Consider the following 25970-nt stretch of genomic DNA (forward strand, 5'->3'; position numbering starts at 1 on the left):
TTTTTTTTAACTTTTCAAGACGTAACGATATCTTTCTTTGTGAAGTTAGAGGCTTACTAGATGAGTTTCTGTGGATTTGTGATTTCTGCTTCTTTGGGTTTGCTCTACAACAGCATAAATGTTTGTTAAACGCCAAATCACTTTACATAGCTTCGGGCAAAGAATCCCCAATATATAGTCACTCACTCGCGAATTCCGCATTGTCTGATTTTTCTGACTCCACGGTAGAAGTCGCCTAAGAAGCCTTTCGGAATGCTTCTGGGTGAAATCTTCAACTTTGGATGGCCAAGTATCTCAAAGTCAAAATGTTATCAAAACAAACCATCTATCTTTTCTATCTTGTAACCCAGTACAAACCTATTTTTTTTCAGATCGCGACAGCTAAAGCAAGTTTACAATTCCAAGAGGACTTTTCCTTATCATTGTATATATTCCACAGTTAAGCTGTAAGGAGCGGGTTGCTTTAAAATAACAAACGAATTAAGTGTGAAATATTTACAACAAGCCTCCCGCCCCTTGTTTTAATGGAGGTTCACAATCTGGCTAGCCACTGGCTCATAGTAGCTTCTCTTCTAAATACTTAGTACGCAATAAGCTTAAAAAAAAAAAGGCCTCGTATATTTTACTTATTTTGTTCAACGTTGCAAGTTACTTTTGACTTGCAAGGTTAAATAAAAAAGGAACAAACAATAGAGAAAAATCCGTTAAGTCTCATTTATTTAGAAAGACGCGAAAAAATAATTTTATTTTAATATACTAAAGTTTTGACTGTATTTCAGATTGCAGTATTTATATTTTGGAATTTTAAAGTGTATCCATAAAGTTATTTCCATGGACAGGATTTGTTTTTAAATGGTTCTGAAATGTCCTCTGTTGACTGCTGGATAAGAATCATAATATTTTATTTAAATTGTCGGGATTCCAAAAATAAGAGAAATAGGTGATTTTTTATATTTTATAAAGTTTTAAAAGAACATCACACTGTTAGGATGGATTTTAATAGGAAAGTTTTAAGTAAGGTGAATGTGGGCAACAAGGAGTCCGCTAAATTTAGGAAAGTTCCTGCCTTTTCCCTGAGATGCCCTTACCCTCACGCCTGTTTCCCCTCCCCCATCGCTAATTACCGCAGTTCCCCATTAACTCTGCCCACGGAGACAAAACTGTATTGTTTGTTAATCAGTCAAGGCTCTCTTTTATATTTAGTTTTACATCACATATTTTTTTGCCTAAAGGCAATTGGGTATTTGATTTACCTAGGTACTAGAGTTCAATACATTTGTATAATGACTAAAGTAAAGCTAAAATACATTGTAAAAAAAGCTAAATATGCATTGTAAGAGAGAATTAAAAAATAGACAAAAACGAAAAAAGTATAGCAGTTCATTGGAAATCATTGTTATGGTTGAGCCGACTTAAAAAATGTTTCCTATTTCGTTATGTGTATCCATTACATTTGTGTGTGGGGCACAATGGAATCTGGAGGAAATCACTGAAATTAAAACACCCCTAAACAGAATGCCAGATGATATCCTTTGTAATCTTCTAATAGATGTTTTAATTTCTGTGCTTTACTGAAAGGAAGAGTAAAGCTTTCTATCTTAAGACAATTTCATGTTTTAAAAGAGTTAAGCATAAATTTGACATGTTTAGATAACTGCAAGTGAGTTTTTAAGCTAAAGAAGTCTACTTAAATCTTATCCTTTTCTGTAAAAACACTTTTAGAAACTGACGAAAAATTCTTTTTTTGACTTAGTAGGTCACTTTTTAAAATTAAAATGTTAAATGTGGACATGATATGCAGTTGAAATATTGGAAATATAGTAGAAACAATGCCATTTCTTAAATTTGTAGTCCATAGGTTTTATGTGGAGGAGAAACATAACTTTGAGAAGAGTATGGATTTTGGTTTACAGACAGTATTTAAAATTGAAATGTCCTTTTTGAGCCCTGTTAGTAGCTTACTTTTGTCTGCTGTGAATAAATAAGACATAAGAAATTCGGCTCACTTTTCAAAAATTATGGTCATTTAGTTTTAGTTTTTTTTTTTTTAACCAGAGCATCTTTTAATTTGACTACTTTGATTATAAATTATCGGGATAAATATTACATTAAGCCTGAAAAACAGAACTACATGTGATGCTGGCAAATTAATATAAAGTTCCATGTACACATATTTAGATGATTCTAAACTTGCCCAAAGTGAGTTAATAATAATAGATAAAGTGAAAGTCACTCAGTTGTGTCTGACTCTTTTCGACCCCATGGACTGTGCAGTCTGTGGAATTCTCCAGGCAAGAATACTGGAGTGGGTAGTCGTTCTCCTCTCCAGGGGATCTTCCCAACCCGGGGATCGAACCCAGGTCTCCCACATTGCGGGCGGATTCTTTACTAGCTGAGCCACCAGGGAAGCCCAGTAGTAGATAATATGATGATCAAATCAATACTGGCAGGATAAATCGTAAGACTACCTGCCTGATGGTCTGTATCACTTCAACTTAATTCTTTCATCAAGGTGTTTTGCAATGCTGAGAACTGTTTTTCCCCCCTCTGGGTGCAGTGAACTATGGGATCACTAAAGTAGAAGGACAGCCTCTTCACACCGAACTAAATAGAGCTATGGACAACTGTAACAGTCTCCGGCTGTCCCCCGTGAAAGGGATTCCAGAAAAGGGAGAACTGGATGAACTTGGGGATAAATGTGACAGCAACGTATCCAGCAGTAAGAAGCGGAGACACCGAACCACCTTTACCAGCCTGCAGCTGGAGGAGCTGGAAAAGGTCTTTCAAAAAACCCATTACCCGGATGTGTATGTCAGAGAACAGCTTGCTCTGAGGACAGAGCTGACTGAGGCCAGGGTCCAGGTAGGAGCCAATGAAGGCTGGAGGCTGTGTGTGTTTGGAGGGGGGAGGTGGTTGGGGGGTAGTGTTAGAATGATTCCATAGTTGCCACAGAGTTTTACCACAAAGTTTATTCCAAAGTTTTACCACAAAGGCAGAAACTGATTCTCCTGCTGAAGATAGAGAACAGTGTAGCAGAGGCATGTAAGTCTACTAAAATTACTTTTTACTTGCAAACGATTTAACAGCTCACACACAAGCCTAAGAGAAAAGAACTTGACTTATTACTTAGGCATAAAAGCTTATGATTATTTTAAAAGAACAGAATATGATAACAAATCTCTGATTTCAAAAAGTGATCCTTAAAGGACAAAAACGCAGAACCATAGCTGTCCAATTTAGTAATTCATGTATTTTATTTTTCTATCACCTGTCAAAGCTCTTTTTGGGTTATATACCTTAGATTTGTAAGTTATTTGTATAATGGCCCATAAGCACCTATAATTTTACCAAGGTTGGAGTTATAATAAAACAAAGAAAAAAAAACAGTCTCACAAACTCTCAGCTGTTAGGTATACTGTAAACTATTTTCACGATATATAATTAAAAGTTGTATAAGCACATATACAATTTTCTAGTCCCAGCAATTGTCAATACATGCCTTCCATTGTAATTTTTAAAGTCTGGATAACTTGCATGATTTTTTCAGAAGCAGTAGGAATAATAATCTTAAAAGTAACTTTTAAATGTATAAATTTAATTGTTATATCTATAAATTGTGTTCAAATTATCAAATTAGATGATTCAGTATACTAAATTTTTTAATAATTTGAAAAAACAAAATTAAAAATACTGGGTAAAATTCTACCTCTTAAGTGTATTTTATTTTTCCTAGCCTTGATATTTTTAAACAATTTTCTTAGTTTGCAAGTAAGAGTAATTCAGGAGAATGACCTTTTTCTTTTTGTGTGTTTTTACGACTCTAAAAAAAAATAATACTGAATTTTGCAATTTCCATAAACCACTAGAATAAAGAAATAAATTTTTGTTCTGAGTGGAGTAATAGTATTCCTTCGGAAGACTGAGCCATTGTAAGTCTCTTATACATTGTTAAAGACAACATCTGGTGGTGCAGGAGTAACAAGCAGCAGATTTTTGCTTTAGTTTATAGAGACAAATGGTTATTTTATCTTAGTTTAGGAAGTAAATATGGAGAAAGTCAGTACTAAGAAAGAATTTGAGAATTGTCAAGCATTAACACAAACCCCACCTGTGTGTTTTTTGGTCTTGTGTTCGTATATTTAAATTAGTTATAACCATAGAAAAATATGTTTACACATAGATGATCAGCTGTGCACAAAGTGTGTTTGCCCCTTAACATTTCACCAAGTGCTGGTTAATTTTGGTCTAAGAATAGGCACAGAGAGCCAGCCTGAACCTAATTTACTCAGGTAGTTTCCTTGCTTTTTGCATAAGAGTGGTGGTAATGGGCACCTATTTTAAGGTGATTGTCAAGGTTTTCTTCTAAAGGAAAAAGCCCTCATTACTAAATTCCCTTAGTATGCTCTTGGTGCCTGTCTATGGAGAAAACAAAAAAGTGTTTTGCTTTGTTTTGTTGTTAATGTTGTCTTAAGCCCTGAATATAGTGGGTAATACACACTTGCCAGCAGTGTTCTAAGAAAACATCTGAACAGGTAGTTCTCTTTGCCTTCTGAGAACTGTTCAAACTGCCATTTTAAATTTGCAATACTTGCTTACACTCCAGACTGAATATTAACATGTCTCCATAAGTGTGAAGGAAAAGATATAAAAGAGTAGAATTGAATACAAAATAGAATAAAAAATTCAAATAAATTTTAGTGAAATGCTTTTTTACAATGTGCATTTTTATAATTCATTTTCAGCTTTTTTCCTAAATATTTTGTATTCTGAAGAGAGTTCTCTGAAGACTAAACAGCTTTCAGAAAGCTGCTCATGTAAATTATATATCAAATTATACATGTTTAATTTAATTTTCTATATAACCTTTTAACACCTAAAATATTAAAATGAAGATTCTGGAGATCTTACAAGTGTGAACTGGTTAATATTTAACCCTCTGAGGAAGACAGATGATACTAGATGTTTCTACTATATAATTAGGTAGAGAAATTTGGAAAATAGTTTAGGAACTGTGTGGAGGCCATACTAATACACAGGCTTTCTTGACACTTGATTATATCTGTCCTATTTATTTTAAAATTTATATTATCCATAAGGATTTTAAATTGGAGAAATTATCTTTAAGATTTTGTGAGCATTTTCTATAAGAGAAAATAAATCTTATACGTGAGACAATTTATGTTATAAACAATTTGTATATTTTAAAACCATAGCTCAGCTTCAGGTGATACCATTTTACCCATAATCTTTACCATACTCAATATAACATGTAATTCTACTAGTTTGCTTCTAAATAATCATTGTATTTCTGCTGGTGCCATATGTTTTAGATGTAATGTGTTTGTTTACATTTTTCTAAGTTTTTGTAAGTCTGGGTACAGCCCAGAAGACCCTCCACTTTGTGACATGTTTTAAAGATAATTGTTTTGACAGACTTAGATATTAATTTGGTTATAGATTGGCTGAGTTCATGTTATATACATAACCCCAAATTAAAAATTTATGAGTGTCTTTTAGACTTGCATTCTCTGAGAGAGGATTATTATCTATGATAATTTGGAGATATAAGGAATCTTCAAGGTCATATAAACTAATTCTTTTTTATTTTCCGTAAGTAAAAAAAAATAGAGGCTCAGACATATTAAATAAAATTTTGAAAACACCTTGTCTCATTCTGTTAAACTGTATTGCCTAGTAGGCATGGCACTTATCATATCGGGGTAAAATAAAATAGAAAGTAAACCTTGTGGATCCCTTTCTAATATAAAAACATTTCTGCTTTTGTAACTTTCTTGACCTGGTTTACCTTTCTGATTTAACGTCTTTGACCATCATATTTGCATTACCAGCAGTTCCTTAGCTGAAATTCTACTTTTTAAACAAATTAGGTTTGGTTTCAAAATCGAAGGGCCAAGTGGAGAAAAAGAGAACGTTATGGCCAGATCCAGCAAGCTAAGAGCCATTTTGCTGCCACCTATGACATATCGGTTTTGCCAAGAACTGACAGCTATCCACAGGTATGGTAAATTGCACAGAACACTGAGATACACAAGTGTGGTTTGTATATTCTTAAAAGGGCTAGTGTAAGCTTTATCATGTCTAATATAATAGTTAAGAATGAAAATTTTAATCTCCAAAAATTGTTTTCATGTTTGTTGGACTTTTATTTTGCTAAAATATTTATTTTTATTTATTTTTCCAGAGCCATTCATTTTAAAATATTTCAAGGTCTCTTCTTTGGTATACATTGCAACAACTTAAGTAGCATCATTCAATAATATCTCTTAATTACTTTGCATTTTAATAATTCAGACTCACTCCCTTTGTTAACTTTTAAAATACATAAAACATTGCTAGGCTCGGTGGCTCTTTTTTTATGAACTGTACCATAACCTACTGTTAAATGTGGCCGATGAAACCTTCAGTTCCACTTAAAACTATTTTTTCTCCTATGTTGTCTTTTCAGCTTTGAAACTGCTTACTGTTTCAAGGAAGCATTTTATCCCTTTGTGACTTAAAACATGTATAGAATTAGTTCTGGACCTAATTTTTAAATTGTATCACATTAAGTGTATTTAGAAATTTTTTTCCTCTAATTTTTTCTTTTAATTTAGAGAGGGTTGTTTTTTCATACTTTGTAATGCACATAAATATATTTTGTCTTTGTAATTGGATATTAATTTTTCCTGCTACTGAATTATAATATTCAAAATTGTATTTGCTACATAAATACATGTGTATTTATATGTGTATTATAAGGCAAGCCATCTGTTATTTAATTCCTTATTGTATAATGATATGTGTTGTAAGAGACTACTTTGAAAATGAATATGTAACACATATACTGATGGAATATTTTGATAGTTCAGTAAACAAATCATCATAGCTCCAAACGTAAGGATATTCATTTTCTTCAACTGTAAATTCATACCTTGTGAGCATGAAGTCAGTCCTTTCATTTCATGCTGTCTTTGTGTTCTTGTACCTTTCATGATTTTTTAAAAACCTATCTTGAGACTTTCACTCCTCCAGGTAAATTCATGAAATTTATTAATGTAATATTATATGTGAATAAGAACCTTAGAAATCACCTAGTTCCTTCATTTTAAAAGTCAGGAAACCAGACCCAGATGAATTAAGAACGAGAATTGGTCCATGATCACACGAGTGGTTCCTTACAGGGCGGTTCATAAAGGGCTGCTACAGCTAAGCCTTGCCACTGCAGTTTCCTTAAAGACCAGTGATATGGGTACCTTTTGAATAAAGGCCCATACCTTAAGAGGAATCTTATTTCCCTTACTTCAAAAAGTTTACTTTAAAGTAGTTCCTTTATATTTTCTCCTATTTTAAAAATATGTGTATCCCCCTGGTTACTTAGCATCAGCACATGTTTTGAGTATCCTAGTTGAGTTCTGAGCAAAATGCTGCAAGGATGTTTCTCCTCTAGGCGGTAAGTTCCAAGGGAGCAGAAACTGCAGTTTTCTTAGTTGTTAACAAGACTGTAGCCCTCTCTGTCAGTCACTGTTCTAAGCAGTGTACATTTATTAACTCATTTAATCCTTGCAGTAACCTTATGCAGTAGGTGATATTAATTATTCCCATTTTTTATATGTGGAAACTGAGGCATAGAGGGGCGAGGTATTTCTTGCCGCTAATAAAAGTGAGATATTTACTCACTTTTATAAGTGTAGGAAAGCTCAGATTTAAGCAGAGGTACTGTGGCTCTTAAGGGTAAGTAACATGATTAAATGATTAATAGCAAAAGAGCATAAGACTTAAGTCCCATTATTCAGATCTGCAGTTCAGTTCAAGGGAGCAGAAAATGTTCACTGCCAACCAGTGAAATAACAATAGAAAATATCAGAGATGGCATATACTTTACATAGTTTTAAACTACTTGTGATGACTTTAGAAATAATAAAGTCACAAATTATGAACTCTTTTCAAGTAGACTTTAAGCAGTCTTACTGCTAAGTCTATCTCACAACACTTGACTGCAGCGTACCTTTTTTTCACCTTATTATTTCAGTCTTCATTCCTTTCACTGTTCCTATTTCTATTTTCCACTTTTCTGCTCCTTGCTCTTAGTTGCCTTGGTGCTAACCCCCCTTTCTTCTTTAGAATATCGTAAAATGTGTAGAATAGGGCCTTGCACCAATTAAGCTCTATATAAAAACTTAATATAACCATACACTCTAGTCACCCTTAATTTTAGTCACCCCCTAAAATTATCTTGCCATGATGTTATTATTGTGCTTCATAGCTTTCGATATTAGCCATTAACAGAATGAGGTCACCTAGGAGCTCAAGCAGGAAAGGAAATGGTGTGGTCAAATTATACATTTGATGGTCTTTTTCATGCCAACAAAGGATTAGTTAAAAAAATTCCCCTCAGAGATAATAGAATTTTGCACTAATTTCTCTTTGTGGGTTCTCCATAATTTTTATGTATATTTGGTTATACCACCTCATAATTTAAATATGGGAACACAGACATCATATGTTGAAGTTATTTTGACAGTGCAGTTCATCAACAATGATAAAAATCAATACTGTCAAATCCACAGGACTTTTCTGTATTGCTAAGTCATTTAATGTTTGGTTACCAAAAATTCTGAAATCAAGTGTCTCCCACTCCCCACTCTAGGTATTGAAGAAAGTCAGGGGAAAATTCTGTTTCAGTTAAAAATATGTGGTTGACTTTATTTTAGTTTGTTTGAAAAAATAACTATGCCAAAGTCATGTCTCAAGACTCAGCCTAAGGAAACTGCTTTTTAAAAAGAAAAAAAAAAATTGTGGCTTGAAAATAGTTTATAGTGGGAAAAATAGGAATTGAAAGAGTCTAACCAACTCAGTGCAATAAGACATTGAATGTGGTTACTGTTACTAATTACAGAAAAAAAAATTATTAATTACAAAAAAGTTGGAACTAGAAAAAGTTGGCGGCAGGACAGAAATAAAGAATTAGCAATTTGGCAGGGAAGCAAAAGCATACGCAGAAATACATCAAAACCAGAAATGGTTTAGAAAATGATCTCCTTCAGCCCACTCATAATAGTAAGCCTTTGTATCATAATCTTACCTAGCATAAAGTATCTATATATAACATAGAATGTTTATTTATGAATAGTAATTAATACTTTCTAAAATGTTATAAATACTTTGTTTTCACTGCTCTTCATTACACTGTAGTAACAACAGCTGTAACAGTAAAAATAGTAACTACCAGTTGAGAGCTTGTTAAGCCAGGCTTCTTCCTAATAACCCTTAACTCATTGAATTTGAGCCCAAGTGTTTTGAGTTCAGGAGTCCCGGCCTCCTTATGCAACATTTTCTCCTTAAACCAACACTGAGTCTTGAAATAGTTCAATTTTGACCCTGAAACATCGCCTTACTTTGGAAAGGAAAAATGCCTAAATAATAAAACATTTAAAAAATGTAGATACTTCTTAGACTAAGATACTCTTTTTTTAAAACTTGCTCATGTTTGAAAGCAAATAAAAAAGTGAGTACTGTGATGTCAGTAGTAATTAAAGGTAGTATATTTTGATGTAGTGAAAATAGTAGTGTTTTTTATTAAAGCTCTATTTTGGGTCACAATATCAGTTGCCATTTGTCAATACAGTATAGCTAAATTAAATTATTTAGTGTTCTCCATTACATGATATTTTAGAAGAGTCTCATTGCTTGTGCTAAATCTGTTTCCCTCTATCTTGAATTCCCTATCCCTCACCTAAACCAGGAAGCCTCCTCTCAATTTTCCCTCAGTCAGAGCGTCACTTTCTCACTGACCTTGTGGTGGATTGTGTAAAAATGTCTGCCACACCATTTAGGATGTAAAGTGTTTAAAAGATGATTCCATTCTTACTCACATTGTATCATCACAGTGTTAAGCAAATTATATATACACCGAATAGATGTGAAAAAAGTTTTGGTTCACTTCAGTTTTCAGGAGTTCATTATAAAACAAAATTAGTCTATTTTTAATAAAACAGATGGTTTCCGAATCTCTGCTCTCAACCAGCTCTGTGGTCTTAAGCAGTTAACTTTTCCTCTTTGAAAGGAATAGACTAGAAAGATTTTGCAGACCCCTTTCAGCTTAATTCATTTTCTTCCAGAGTTTTATCATTTTATAGTTTTGCATTTTATCAAACAGGTACATGCTCGGTCTTGTTTTAGGCACAGAGGTTATACAGATGATCCAGAAAAAAATCTCGTGCTTTCTAGACAGATTGCAAATTAGATATTACAAATTCTGCAAAAATTTCTTGATGCAGAATATATCTAGCATACCAAAAGAGACTTACATAATTTTGTCCTTGAGTTTAAGAACTAAGCAAGTATCTATCAACATTAGATTCTAATGTGTTTCTAATTTATTAAAACCAAAGCATCTTTAAAATAATTATTTTTGGTGAATAAAATATTTTTGTTAAGTTATACATATTTTCTAGAAAGATTATGGACTTCTCCTGTGACTCAGCTGGTAAAGAATCCGCCTTCAATGCTGGAGACTTGGGTTCGATCCCAGGGTTGGGAAGATCCCCTTAAGAAGGGAAAGGCTACCCACTCCACTATTCTGGCCTGGAGAATTCCATGGACTGTATAGTCCATGGGGTTGCAAGGAGTTGGACACAATGGATCGAAAGATTGTAGCCAGCCTTCATACTTAGAAGAAGTGTACATTTTGTGCCATTAGGATTAGGTCAGATTAAGCTTACATTAACTTGATCATTTACTAGCTAGGTGACTTTGAAAAAGTCTCTGGACTTCCTTGGTACTAGAGTTGGTGGTCTTAGTGTAGATGAAGATGTTGATGATACTTTTTCTCTTATGGAGAGGATTAAAATGATTTCTAAATAGTCTGTTGAACTAAATCTTGGGATTTGGGGTGGGCCATGGATTAACGTATGACTCCTGGCTTCACAATCAGGTAGCTGTGGGTTCAAATCCTGACTGTGCCACTTAATAGATTTTTAGACCTTTGGCAAATAAATTAACTGCTGGGAACATTTCTCTTCATTTATAAAATGGTGATAGAAGTTCATATGTTATTTGTGAGAATTAAAATAGTTTATGCAAAGTATTTCCTAGTACATAATGAGGGCTCAATAAATAGTCCTGATTCTCTAATAGCTATTAGTCATTATTAATTTTTTTTCTGCAATAGAGAAGTAGCTAAGTGGTTTGAATGCCCTTTTTTGTTGCAGTATTTAAATCAATACATTGTGAGTAAATTTACTATTTGGGGATCCCAGGGAAAGAACAAGTTCAGTTAAATACACTTTCTTCTTTAAATTAGGATGACCAAATAAATATGGTAGCTTTAGGAAAATTTGAATATATTCTTAATCTATCAGAATTATTTTCTCACTTAGAAAATATTTTTTCATCAAAAATTGCAAAAGAAAGGTTGAAAGTTTTCCTGCCAAGATTTTCAGTAAGGTTTTACTTAGTAAATAGTGGAATCATAATTATATCTATTTTCCAAATGTACAAAAGGACCCATGTAGTATTTTTGCTTTCTGTTGTTTAATTGATGCCTTTAGAAATATTTGCCACTTGGAGTTTGAACCTAGCAAACGTTGGATTCACGTTACAGATAATTTGTAGTCACTAAAATAATTTTAAAAACAGATGAAAAGCTGTAAAGTATTTTTAACTTAACATATACTATTTAAAACATTGCTATACAGTTTTTAAAAAGAAATTTTAAAGTTTCTGTAAAATAGTGATTATGAAGATGTTGTTTACCTTACCTTCTTCTACCAACAAATTTCTCTCCTAATCTTGAAGTTTGCCTTTACTTTAAGCTAAATAAAGAATATGAAGCTTGTTTCCTTTAACCACTGTGGTTTAGTGATTTAAAGGCACCTGGAGCAGTTTTTAACCTTTAGAAAAAGTATCATTTTTATCACTGTTACTTCTGTTTTTTCCCCAAGTATTTGAAGTAAACAAAGACCCCAAGATCTTTTAAAAATGTTAATAATGTAGCTATACATGATGCATTGTGTAATGAGTAGTTCCACACCTTTCAAACAACCAATGAGATGGTCATATATTGTAGTACAGTGACACTTCCTTTATGAATGGAGGGACGAAGTATTAACAGCACCAGGTCAACAAGTGATACAATTTATCACTGATTGTAAGCACAAATACTTACAGTTGTAGAAGGATATCATTTATTCAAATCAATACAGTTTTTACAATGATACCGTTCCGAATTTAATTAAATATATATATTTATATAAAAACATATAAAGTCTATTTCACATATATGTATATGTTAAAACTAAGTTAGGTATAGCAGGAGGTAGGTTTTGTTAGTATTGATTAAGTAAAGGAACAGCTAGACACAGACAGAGAATAATTCTTCTATTTGGTGAAAGTAATCCTGGATACTTTAAAGAAGTAAAGAATATCCTCTAGAAGAAGTAAAGTGCTTTCACATTGTTGATTATGAAAATAGACTTATTTTTTGAAATGTAATATTCACATTTAATGTGATTTAAAGACTTTACATAGTAGTAATAACTTAGCTGTTTTCTTTTTTTATTTGTTTTGCTTTTAGTTAAGTGAACACTGTTAAGTGTTGTATTTAACTGATTCGGTTGTACATAGTTTGTATTTTAAGAGGAAAGAGTAAATCAGTAAATTAAGTAGATTATCAAAATAATAAAAAGTAAAAATTAAAAATATAAAAATAGTTCATACATATTAAAACTACCTTATGGAAGAAGGAAGGGGGAAATTAAGCATCAAAGTCTGAGAAGTCTATGAGAACGTCTGGATTAAAACCTGCAGTTTAAACCATTATTGTTAGTGTGAACCTCAGGATATACTTTAATCCAGAATTGTATGTGCACCACATTTATTAAACTACATGCATCTGTGAGTTTTCATTCTTATTCTAAATTATGGAGCATTAAATAGACTTTTTAGTGCAAATGCACAGTTGATTTTAAAATAACAAAAATAAAATTCCAAATTAGAGTTAAATATAAGATGAATATAATTGATGACTCAGGATTTTAAGAATAAATTGCAAGCTTGTATATGACACCTTGTGAAACACTCTAAGATTAAAAATATACTGTATAAATATTTTGTGTTTGCATACTTGATTTACATTTTAGGTTAATAATTTACAAAGAAAACTTATAATTTTTGTTTCTTATAATTCTGAATTTTTTAAATAGTTGAATTCTCATTAAAAATGAATTAGGCACTCATGATTCAACAGTAGTTAGCATGCATGCATTAAAATAGATGAGAATTAAGGTGACAAATAATTGGAAAATACTTCAAATGATAATTGCTGCTGGATAAATATTTTTAAAAATAGCAAATGCCAAGTGCTATGATTTCATTTTAAGGTATGTAGGGTGAGATTTCCTATAAAAATTTTTTGTAATGATCACAATTTAAAATTTAAGAACACATTCGACAGTAAGGGTAAAGAAAGATGTTCTTAATGTTTCCTATATCTTTTATGTGGAGCATATTTCGAATATTATTTGAATAATGCAAAATTTAGACATATGATATCATTCTGAAAATTTACAGACATTAACATTGCTTATGAGACTAATTGAGATAGTCTTTACGTTTTACATTAACAAGAGATACACACTTTTATTTTTCTGTATAGCAAATTTCTTTCCAGTTTGTTAGTCTCACGTGACTATGACATCTGATAGTGTTGTTTTTTTTTTACAGAAAAGGCATTCCTCCTGTTTGAAATCCATATATACATTTCTAAGATGAAATTTCATTTAAGAACTCAAAGTAGCAATGAACAATTAACGTGTGATCCTTTTCTGATGAATAAATACTTTCTGACCACTTCAACTTAGTAATACTATGCATTTAAAACACATTTAAAAAAATTTTTAAATTAATTCCTCCAAAATCTTAGTATTTATATATATATATTTAGTTAAAATTACATCTAATAAGAGGGCACTAATGAAAACGTACCCTCATTTCTATTTCAAGTAGTACCTAAATGTGCCCAGATTTATCTTTTCACTGTGTGATTAATTCAACCTGGGATTTTTTTCCCCAGGTACACAAAGTCTCAGTGTATGTTATTGATTCACTGGTAGCAAATTCACTGTTTAGAAAAACACCTATACCCTTTCTCTCTGCCAGAAGCCTACTGATGTAGTTACTAGAAAAGTTAATGGGACCCTAAGGTCCCAACAGCTAAAAATATCTGCAAGTTAATAAGCATATGATTCTTATTAATACTTTATCCCTCTGAATTTTAAAGGAGGGGATATGCTAATAAAGAATATAATGGTCTCTTAAAAAGTCAAGCTACTTTTGTAAAAAGTGATGTTTGCCTTTTTAAAAGAGGCCATATAAAAATCTGGTAAATTAAATTCTATAGTGATAATGTGGTAATAAATCTTTATAGTAAGTATTGAATAATACTCAGAGTAGGCAATAAAAGTAAGCATTCTGTCAAACAGGAAAAGCCAAAATCAACTTTTTTATTTTAATGGAAAGAAACTATTGCTATAACATCATCACAGATACCTCTTTGTGAATCCCTGCTGTCTGTTTTTTCACAGCAGCCTTTGAACTCCCACGGGGAACTGTTGGGGCTATGATGTGAAGGTCGTATGAGTATAGGATAATACGTGTATCCTGGTGTGTGTGTGTGTCTCGTGTACATATAAATGTTGGTGGCAGAAAGAAAACAGTCTATATGTAGAGGAGTAAGATTAAGTAAACTTATTTTAGTAGGCAAAAAATTATTTAGTTGGCTTTAGAGATGCTTTAAAAGATGCTTTTTAAGAATGCTCTAAAATTACTCCTATATTCTCACATTTTTTCAGTATTTCTATTAAATCCAAATTAATTCTGTAGGCTAATATCTCCATAAATAACAAAACATTGAGATATAGAGTATATAAATCAGGAAACTATTTGATATTTTTTTTACATATCATACTACTTTACAACTAAGGGAAAGAATAATAAACTGAGATTAAGAGGTTTTTTAGAAGTATGAAAAACTCCCCACTACAGTAAAATCAGAAAATACATTAGAAATATATACCACATTTAGCATACTAAAATTTTCTTTCTAGCTTTGGTTATGTAAAGAATATATCTATATCAAGTTTCTAAGGTGAAGGTAAATGAGATTTATGATTTCCTATCCATGATTTACTCTGTTCCATCAATTCATGACATACATAGATCCACAGTGAAGAACTCTTAATATATGTATGTATACTTACATATTAACCCTCTCCTTCTAGCTTTTATTACTTTTAATTCCTTGGAAGGAAGGTGAACATTAAAGGATTTCAGTTTGGAAAGAATCAGACAAAAAAAAAATTTTTTTCCTCCAAAATTCAAAGCTGTGGAATAATTAAATATATAAAGTTTTCACTTGATTAGAAAAACATTAAGGGGCAAACATTCAAAGTGGAGAGTAGTAAGTCAGCTAAACTTTCTTTCATGCTAATGGGAGGCAGTTGGCTAAATTCTGTGGACAATGCTTTGAACATACCCCCAGAACTTTAAAAAATGCTGTGAACCACATTAAAACATGGAATATTTTTAGATTATCCACTCCTTTTAAACACAACAAAGAAGAAAAAATGTAAAGACAGACAATCTTTCTTTTTCCGTTTTTCTTTTCTTTTTTTTAAAGCACATATAAAAAGAATGTGGGCATTCAATAATATTGCTCCTGGTTGTAAATCTCTTGCATATTATATACTTAGAAGCCTACAAAAATTTATTTAGTGCTAGTGTCTGACGGAGAAGGCAATGGCACCCCACTCCAGTACTCTTGCCTGGAAAATCCCATGGACAGAGGAGCCTGGTGGGCTACAGTCCATGGGGTTGCTAAGAGTCAGACACGACTGAGTGACTTCACTTTCACTTTTCACTTTCATGCATTGGAGAAGGAAATGGCAACCCACTCCAGTGTTCTTGCCTGGAGAATCCCAGGGACGGTGGAGCCTGGTGGGCTGCCGTCTATGGGGTCGCACAGAGTGGGACATGCCTGAAGCGACTTAGCAGCAGCAGCAGTGTCTATGAACTAGTATAAAAAATATTAGAAAGATAAGTAGTGATCTTAGAAAAAAATCAAATGTAGTATTTCTTTTAATAAGTCAGAGAGTAAGATTTTTGTATGACTTCTCTGTTGTTAAATATGTAGTTTTAGACAATATGACTTACAGATTCTAGCACGTCGTTTTAAAATGACCACTTAGAAGAATGGAATGAAGGAGAAATAGAAGGAGCCTACCTGAACAGTGGTAGATTTATTAAACTACAAGCTCAAACAACTTTGTTGTTTAACCACATTACTTCTTCAGACACTAATAGAAGTAGATGATCTAGAACAAAGATGATAGCTGCTGGATCATCCCCACAGTGATCAGACAACATCTAGAATATTATATTCTGTTGTCAGTGCTGGATGTTTATAAGCGTGGAAGGGCAATGACAACCTCCAACACATCCAAAGGAATGTGACTAGAATGATACTGTCTGGAAATCAATATGAAGAATCCTTAGAGAAGAGAGACTTATGATTGTATAATAATCTCATGATATTTGAAGATTTTCTCATGTAAGAAGGATGCTGCTTATTCTGTATAAGGAACAGAAATAGAAGAAACAGGAAAATTACACCTTTTTACAGAGCTCCCCAGAGGGGAATGGAATTTTTTTTTAAAACAGGGTGAGCTTCTTATCACAGAAATTGAACATAATTGAAAATGTACGAGAATTTTTTGTATTTGGAAGGAAGTTGGGCTTCAATAGTGTTTCTTCATCCTAAGTGATGTTCTGAATTGCTTTTGTGTCTTACCATCTTTAGGGGTTGAACCCACATCTCGTGTGTCTCCTGTATGGGCAGGTGGGTTCTTTACCACTGTGCCACCTGGGAAGCCCCATTATCATCTTTGCCATTATTTTAGTACAGATCCCCTCAGCTATACTACCTGCTTAATGAATCAGAATCTCCAGAAGATAAGATAATACATGTTTAACAAGAAAAAAGATTACCTTCCTAAAGATATAGGGTCAACAGGGTCTCTAGCTGTGTAATTTTCATTTCTGTTAAGATTGTGTAGTATGGTGATTCTGGCATTCAAAGCATGAGAAAAAAATTTAGATATGTTAGCATAATTTTCCACAAAATTTTGATTATATCTTCAAGATGAATCAGTCCAAATTTCATATTCTCAGAGATTTTCCAGTATTTAATAAATGTGTACTAAGGATTTATCATGTGCTGTGTTCAAGCCTGGGGATGAGAAACAGTTGTGAGTGATCATTGGGAATTTTGCTTTCAGAAAGTGGAATTTATAAATACACACAAATTTAGGATTGTGAATAAGTAAATAATTTCAACTCATAAGACTAGTTTTTATGTCATTGTAGCATTTCATAAGATTTCCGGGTTCAGATTTGACCTCCTCCCCTGAGAGTTATCCAATTTTGGTGAGATTCTTAAACTCTGTTTTATAGTTTTACCTTTCACGAAATGGGGATAGTAAAAGCACATACCTTTTTGTGTATTGGGACGATTCAGAAGTCATCATGCTTTTAATCAAAATGCTTGACACGTGGCCATTAATTGATAACTGTTAGATATCATGAGCATGGTCTTGATTGTCCTCATCAGATGTTTGACACCTCCAGAGGAAATGCTTCCAAGGAAGCAAGACCTCTGTACACTGGGGATATTGTTTTTTTATGATTTACATCCAAGTATAATATAGAAACCATCTAGATCCCCAAAGTCAAAACATGCCAGAAATTTGAAAATCAAAGAAAGACAGGAACGAGATGGGAGACAGAGATCATGGAAACCGGGCATATCAGTAAAAGTGTGTGACAGCTTCACTGGTCGTGAAAACTAAAGTATTGCTGTTAGGAACTTGCTTTATTAATCTGTTCTGTTCAGATCTTTCTGTATGTTCTGTTTCATGAAAAATAATGCATTTAACTTGCTTGATCATGTTGAGGTAAGAAGTTTTGATCAAAATAACAATATTTGCTTATGTCATAGAAAATGGAGAGATTTCCTAAATTCATTTAAGGTGAAAATACTTATTTAAATTCATAGATCACCTTCCTTGCCTTTACTCCCATTATTATTTTTTTTTTTACATAGTTGTTAAGTATATTTCTGTGCATTTGGAATACAAGTAGATGAGTTCAATAATAATTTCTAGCAACACGCTTTGTAAGCTGAGGAATCCTTTAATAAATGTAAAGCCTAAATAATCTTTCTCCACCACTATCTTGCATTTATTTTTTCAAAAGTAAGCAAGCAAGTTCACTTTCATTTCCTGAAAGCCCTTTTGTCAGACATGTGACTGTGGTTTTTCAGTGTAGCACAATGTTTGATTGAATGTCAGAGGAAAATCACCCGGATCAAGTTAGAAGAACTAGTTTGACAGAATAATGACATTAACGGCCCCTCCTGTTGGTTTGAGATACATAGCTCAGCAATCACTGACACCAATCATCATATTTTGGGTAAAGTGGGATACATATAGTAGGATGAGCCAAAATTTAAACAGCATAGCCCATGACAATTTAAAGATTGATAAAGTATGCAAATCATGATGGACAGCTGGCTAGATAGCTAGATAGAGGTCTATAGATGTCTCTCACAGATTTGGCATATTTAAAGCAGCTTAGAAAATACTTATATAAAGAACTGTTTTAAGAACAACACTAAAATGGGCATCTTGCCAGTCATTGAAGCCCCACATGAAGGATGATATTTGTTCAGTCCTGAAAATGGTTAAGTGGCCCTTTCAGAGTGACAGAGTAACATCTCTACAATGTAATCTAGAAGATTCATTAACATATTTTGGATATTAATTGAAAATAAGTTATATTTAAAAGTATGGCTTAAGCTTGAGTTTTGTAAGAGTATTACCAGAGCCTACAGTAGTAGACTGAAATTTCTATGTAAAAAGAAATACAATAAAATTATTCTATATGTGTTAAGTAATTGATTATTGTGTTCTAATTATGATTTTAAAAAAGAAAAGAAAGCCAGATTGGATAAACATATATACTGCTGTTATGTTTTAGTATAAATCTAAATCTAGTGTAATAATATTGTAAAAGGCATAAATTTCAAATTTCATATTTCAAGGCTGTGTCTCCGCTGTGCTATACCAAGCAGCATTTTGCTTGCTTTTTTCCAGCTCCTGCCATTTGTCACGATTTTCTCTCTGCTTCTGAGTAGTACGTGTGATCACTTTCCTTGCTCTTGTTTAAATAGCTGGTCTAAGATGCCTCCTATTTAAAATTCGTAGTATACAAATTTGACTTAGTGTTTCTTTTGTGTGCTAGTAACTTTAAAGAAATTTGTGTTTGCTGATAATACTGCACAATATAGATAGAAATGTTTCCTATAGGGATTTAATATGATGATTGTGAATTTCTTGGGCACAAGTGATAACTCAGTTTTCAATCTTATGTAAGTTGTTACCCCATACTTAATTTTCATTCAGATAGTATTTTTGCTAATACTTGAGTATTTTTTCTCAGTTATGCTTCCATTATTGGGTATTGGTCAAATTTTAGAATTCTAAATCTGCTTTACAGGTTATAATTCTGCTGCAACCTCATTATATATAAATCATAGAATAAATATTTAAAATATGTATATAATTGTCCTATTCACAGAGATATTTAAGACTAGATGGAATGAAAAACAATGAAACAGTAAACATTTTCCAAAATGAATTTTGATTAAAAATATCTCTAAAGAACAACCAGCCTTGTATCAGCATTGGTTTCCAGCAAAAAATACCACACTGAGTCAGCTATGGAACTTAAAAAAAATGCAATTCTGTAATTTTCTTTAGAAAGATGAAAACTATATTTAAACTTAATCATATTTTAATCACTTTTCTAAACACATGAATTGATAAAAAATAATGATTAAACCAGATTTCATTTTAAAAATCATGACTGTAAAAAGAATCCTCAAGAGATTGACATGTTGTATTGAGAGTATTTTATGTGGTCAGATATGTGGGTTTTGGTGATCCATTCCAGTATAACAAACTAGAAGAATCTCAAATAATTATTTTTCAGTAATTGCTTGATGTACTCAGAATGAAATTATAGACCACCCAATAGGAGCAGACAAAGAACAGCTAGCAGAACTTTGTAAATTCAGTTTCCCAAAAGTAAGGAACAAAAGTGAGAACACATAAATGTAATACTTGTTGTTTTATATATTCCAGATTCAGAACAATTTGTGGGCAGGAAATGCAAGTGGTGGTTCTGTGGTTACTTCATGCATGTTACCACGTGACACTTCCTCGTGTATGACACCTTACTCTCACTCGCCTCGGACAGATTCCAGTTACACAGGGTTTTCAAACCACCAGAACCAGTTCAGCCACGTGCCCCTCAACAATTTTTTCACTGACTCTCTTCTTACCGGGGCTACCAATGGACATGCATTTGAAACAAAGCCAGAGTTTGAAAGGAGGTCCTCCAGTATCGCTGTTCTTCGAATGAAAGCCAAGGAGCACGCTGCCAATATTTCATGGGCCATGTAACATACAGTACTCTTTTTCTTTTTCTCTTAATGGCAAAGTAAAACATTCTTATTTCTCCTATTTAATGGATACCACAATAAGCTGCTGTGTGTGGAATTGCTAAAGGTCAAGATATACAGTGAGACCAGCTTAAATGAATAGTTGTTATTATTTAACATTAAAATCTAAGAATGAACCTCTGAAAAGACTAAATAGGTTTACCATGCGCCCATCTCCACAAACTCTGTTTTAGTAGTAAGATTTTTCTTTCTATTGTATGAGTCAATGAAATATGATCATGCAACTTCTTAAAAGAATAAATGTATTAAACAAATTCCTCTGTTATAGATTGATTTATGTTAGTTCTGTATAACAAGAAATCCCTTGTAAAATAATATCTGAAAAAGGAGGAAATGCACTGGGGAAAATGTCAAGATACTGAAGCTGTCAGGTAAATATTGAAGCAGGGTATTTTGGGGAGTTAACTGCCATTTTTCCATCTCTGGCTCCAAGGCATAATGGGCATATCCTCTGTTGCTGAGAATTTATCTATGGGCTTCGAAGATTTTTTACTTCTAGATGTTTTAGTGAATTTCCATGCAATGAAAAAAGAGCTCTTCAGAAATGACCAGCATTTGCATGAAATATTTGGGCATCGTTTCCTGAAACCATGTGGCTAAAGGTGATAACTGAAATATCCTGATATGATTAAAAGTACAGTTATGAGAACAGTTTCTATAAATAGTATCTTTTCTAATGAACAAGCCAGCATGGCCTCAGTGATTAGTTATCACACACAAGAGAAAAAGAAAGTTGCAAAATCTGCTGTTGCATTTAAACTAGAATGGTGCTGGTGAAACTACACACAAACATCTAATAAATACACTCAAAGAAATATTCACTTAGAGGAACAGCAAATTGGAATGTTTGTAGCATGAGTATGTCCAAGTGCACGTGCGTGTGTTTGTTTTTTTGACATAGAAGCTGTACACATTTTTTTGCTACTGTGGTTTTGCACGGAATTAAAATGTCAGAAGCCTCTCAAATTTCTGGTGGAAAAGAAGAGAAGAAAAATACATTGCATCTGGAAAACTGCTAAGCCCTTTGATTTACTTCTCCTCCCTTTCCCCTGTCACATTCCAGGCTTTTTCAGATGAGTGAAATGTCAGCCTCCTTGAAAGACTCTTAAGTTCATAAAGGCAAAGTAAATTAATTGAAATGAAGATGACTTCCATGGCTTGGATCAGAGCACCATCTGCTCTTTGTACTCAGAATCTTCCTTGTGGTTCCTACAGCCTTTAGGGATATGAATGGAAGCCCTAAAGGCTAAAGGACAAGATTAACTGATTTTTAAAAATTAAATTCAGAAAAAGTACTTAAATTCGGTAAGTGTCTCTAGTGGGAAAATATTTACAGCACTTAGACATCTTCTGTAATAAAATTTTAAATGAGGCAGATGATAAAGATGAGTGATGTCCTAAACAAACATTCCTTGACTTCATAATCACTCTGTTCTTTATGACTTTTGTGTTCTCTCTTTTTAGTTTTGTTCCCAAGACAAACTTGTGCAACTTTGGCCCTGAGAATTATGCTTACATGCAGGAGCTTTTGTTCAAGGATTGTTTAGGCAGCTGTTAAATATCCTTCATGTTTTAGAAGAGAATGACTTCTAATAGACACATGTAGGTTGTCAGTAGAAATTTGTGAACTAAAACTTAGACCTAAAATGTAAGATTTTCTTTCCAGAAATTTCCCCACTCAGTGGTGTCCATGTTCATTTTTTTCGGCTTTTTTTTGCAATTGAAAATTAGGGTCCCTTGCCTAATTAAAGTGACAGATAAAACTCTTTTAAATCAGGTTTGAATTTCACTTCATGTCTTATTTTTTCCTTCTCTAAGTTTTTATCCTCATTATATTCTAATAGTTGGAGCTTCTGTAGCTCAATTCTTTCCAATTTAATAATATGTTTTTAGTTGAAGTTCTACATCTGTTCTTGTATAAATTTAATTCAATCAGCACGGGTTTTTTTTGACACCTGCAGTGTGTGAAGTACTATTTGGGATAATAAAATAAGTAAGGGATCCATAGTTCTTGTTGTTGATGAGTTTGTAGTCTTTGTGGACAGACACATGCCTAAAGTTTGTACCCTCAATCATGCTTCACATTTTATGAAGGCAGTAAGAATTGCATGAGTTTTTTTGAGTTAACATTCCAAACTTTGTTTTTATTGGCTGAAAATTTTATTATGTATTTAAGTTGCTAAAATATAATAAAAAATTAACAAATATAATTACTTCTGATGTAATAAGACAAAGCTAAAATAAAGAGTGCATAGATGCACTTCCTGAATTTTCTCTCGCTCTTTCTGAACTTAGGTTAAAATTTTATATATACTAGAATTCATGACACAAAAACGTTGAATGTACATATTTAAAAAAGGAAAAACTTAGGAGCATTTCAGTTTTATTTGGGCTCAACAGTATTGAAATTGGATGTCCTTGTTCATCATATAGTTGATCCACTTGGACATTTGTCCCTGTAACAGTCTCATCCTCTATTTGTCCCTTCCACACTTTTCTTGCACAGATGGTTTAATAGATGATTCCTATACTTTTTTTTTTCTGAGTGAGTTGGTTAAGGTTTGAACTTAAGAAGCAAATTTAATGGAATATTAGCTAAAGTTTGCTGATTCTTTGAAAAACATTAAATTTCAGAAAATGGTTTGTGGAATTTTGAAAATATATATTATAGATAGTAACTACTAATTATTTTTTTCTTATGTAACTTTTTATGAAAGCAGAGAAAGAAAGCCATTGTGATCCTGGCCTTCAGTCCTGACAACATATCTTAATAACAGTTTCCTTAACTGGAATAACCTTAAGGAAATTCATGAAATTGTGTGTATAAATTTACTGGAGTGTATTAGTTTCATCATTTCAGTTGGCCGTTGATTTTTTTTTTTTTACCTCCAAGGAAGGGGTAAGGGACAGACCAATGCACTTAGCGCAGTTTTCACAAAGATGATATGCCACTGTTTTCTTTTAGTATCTACGTTTTCAGTTCAAGGACTGGGTCCTTATTTGACTTCCATAGTACCATTCGTTCCTCACCTCCCTGTGTGTTATGTAATGCTGTCTTACATGTAATGCTATAGTTTTAGTTTATCAGAAACAATTCCTTGGCTAAAAATAAGAAGTGAAAAGATCAACAACAGTGTTTGTATAAGCCTTTTGAAATTTTCAAAGAATTTTCTAAACTTACCAATGACCCTGACTTTTGTCTTTCAGCATTTAAGTCAAATAGTATTGTAAATGATGAGTGATTATGTTAGATATATATTTATTAAAAATAATGACCACTTTCACTGCCAAGTATTTTAGGAAAAATATGGAAATCATCTTATTATCAAGCAGAGAAGGCAATGGCAACCCACTCCAGTGTTCTTGCCTGGAGAATCCCAGGGACGGGGGAGCCTGGTGGGCTACTGTCTATGGGGTCACACAGAGTTGGACATGACTGAAGTGACTTAGCAGCAGCAGCAGCTTATTATTAAGATCCAACTTGGGTTGATTTATCTTTTTCCTGATTAGACTATAAAGATATATGGTTGTGTGCATGCGTGCCCAGTCGCTTCAGTCGTGTCTAACTCTGCAACTCTATGGACTGTAGCCCACCAGGCTCCTCTGTCCATGTGATTCTTCAGACAAGTATACTGGAGTGGGTTGCCATTTCCTCCTCCAGGGGATCTTTGTGACTCAGTGATTGAACCAGTGTATCTCCTGCATTGGCAGTCAGAGGTTCTGTACCACTAGCGATAATTGGTTAACGTCAAGCCATTTCTACTTACAGAAATTAGGCATCTAAAATTCCAACAGACATCTTACAGCTATTCATATTCTGCATTAAGGTAAGTATGACTTTTGTGAGGGAATTTAATAAAATGTTATATATTAAGTTACACGTTTGTTTTTATCAAATACTGTGTGTGTTTTATACAAGCCAGGCAGTAATGTCATTAATGATGCAAATGAAAACAAAATCAGAAGTAAAATGCCTAGCAGTAGTAGAGTCGGCAATTATGGCCCAGAATCTCAAAAACAAATGTGATACTGGTTTCACAGTGTATAGTAAATGCTAGAATGAGATTTTGTTCTATTTGAGTAACTAGTTTTTAAAGAAACATACTGCCATCATGTATCTTGGAAATATATTGCAAACATGGTGAGCAAGACTCCAAGGCAAGGTCTAGCTATTTTTTCAATTTTACTGCATAAAACAGTAGAGAATCGACAGAAGTTTTTTCTTTTCTTAGAGTTGTATACCACTTTGCAGTTTTCCAAGTTCAAGGGACAGATAAATGACTCGAGCATTTCATCATGACACTATTTTATAGCAAGTCTGACTTTAGGAAGGAGACACTACATGCTGAAGGTTTTCATGCATCTTCATATAATATATACTATACTTGCAATATTTTCTTATCTATTTAATTTGACATACACTTTAAGACAATAATTCAGAACAATTACCAGCATTGTCAAAACATAAGTTTTTGGTGAAAAGCAAAAGGAGCCCTTTATAGGTTACTTATAAAAACAGTTCCCAGTGGCTCTGCTAGTAAAGAATCTGCCTACAATGTGGGAGACCTGGGTTTGATCCCTGGGTTGGGAAGATAACCTGGAGAAGGAAAAGGCTACGCACTCCAGTATTCTGGCCTGAATAATTCCATGGACTGTAGAGTCCATGGGGTCACAAGGAGTCGGACATGACTGAGTGACTTTCACTTTCACAGGTTACTTATACAATCCAGTTAGAGGATATGAAAATATTCAAATGCTCAAACTCTCCATATTGCTACAGCAGAATTCATAATGTAGGGAGAGTGGATTTAAGAGGGTGTATCTCTGGATAGAACTCAGAGGATTCATAAACTGTGATAGAGAAATAAGAGGTCTTTGTTTCGAATAACACCTAGAATGGAACATAGAATTTTATTTATAAATATGGACAACAAATCTGAGTAGCTTTAGCAGTACCTGTGCTTTGTCACCAATAGAACAGATATTTGCATAGAGTATTAATGATATCTTGAAATAATGGTCGATCAAGTTTATCATGATTAGAACAGTTTTCAAACTATTTCAAAATTAGGGTAATTTTGATCTCTTTTGCTGAATCTTGTTATGTATCAACAAAGATGCACAGATATTACTACATCCGAAAATTAGTTTTATAAGTATTTAGACACCTGTATTTCGATATAATTGCTTTCCCTCTTAAGCCTATGCATTTTATTTATTTAAAACGTCTGAAAAGGAGTTTACACGATCACTAAACTACCAGAGGGAGTCCATAGCACAAAACCTACCCTCAAAATACCCTTTTGATGAACCAGGGTCATTTCTCCAGATT

At 33.1% G+C, this 25970-nt stretch overlaps 1 protein-coding gene across 1 annotated transcript in view; it reads left to right on the plus strand.

Annotated features, from left to right (window-relative positions):
• Window positions 1-20888, plus strand: part of ALX1 (ALX homeobox 1) — a 21948-nt gene extending 1060 nt beyond the window's left edge. Inside the window, exons 2-4 of the mRNA XM_010832039.1 lie at window positions 2558-2862; window positions 5889-6017; window positions 20259-20888. Of these exons, the coding sequence (XP_010830341.1) occupies window positions 2558-2862; window positions 5889-6017; window positions 20259-20579 (755 nt within the window). The 3' untranslated portion in view covers window positions 20580-20888. The remainder of the gene's footprint in view (window positions 1-2557; window positions 2863-5888; window positions 6018-20258) is intronic.
• The last annotated feature ends 5082 nt before the right edge of the window (window positions 20889-25970 follow it).

This window comes from Bison bison, unplaced genomic scaffold (assembly GCF_000754665.1).
Source record: "Bison bison bison isolate TAMUID 2011002044 unplaced genomic scaffold, Bison_UMD1.0 scf7180017864535, whole genome shotgun sequence".
NCBI lineage: Eukaryota > Metazoa > Chordata > Mammalia > Artiodactyla > Bovidae > Bison > Bison bison.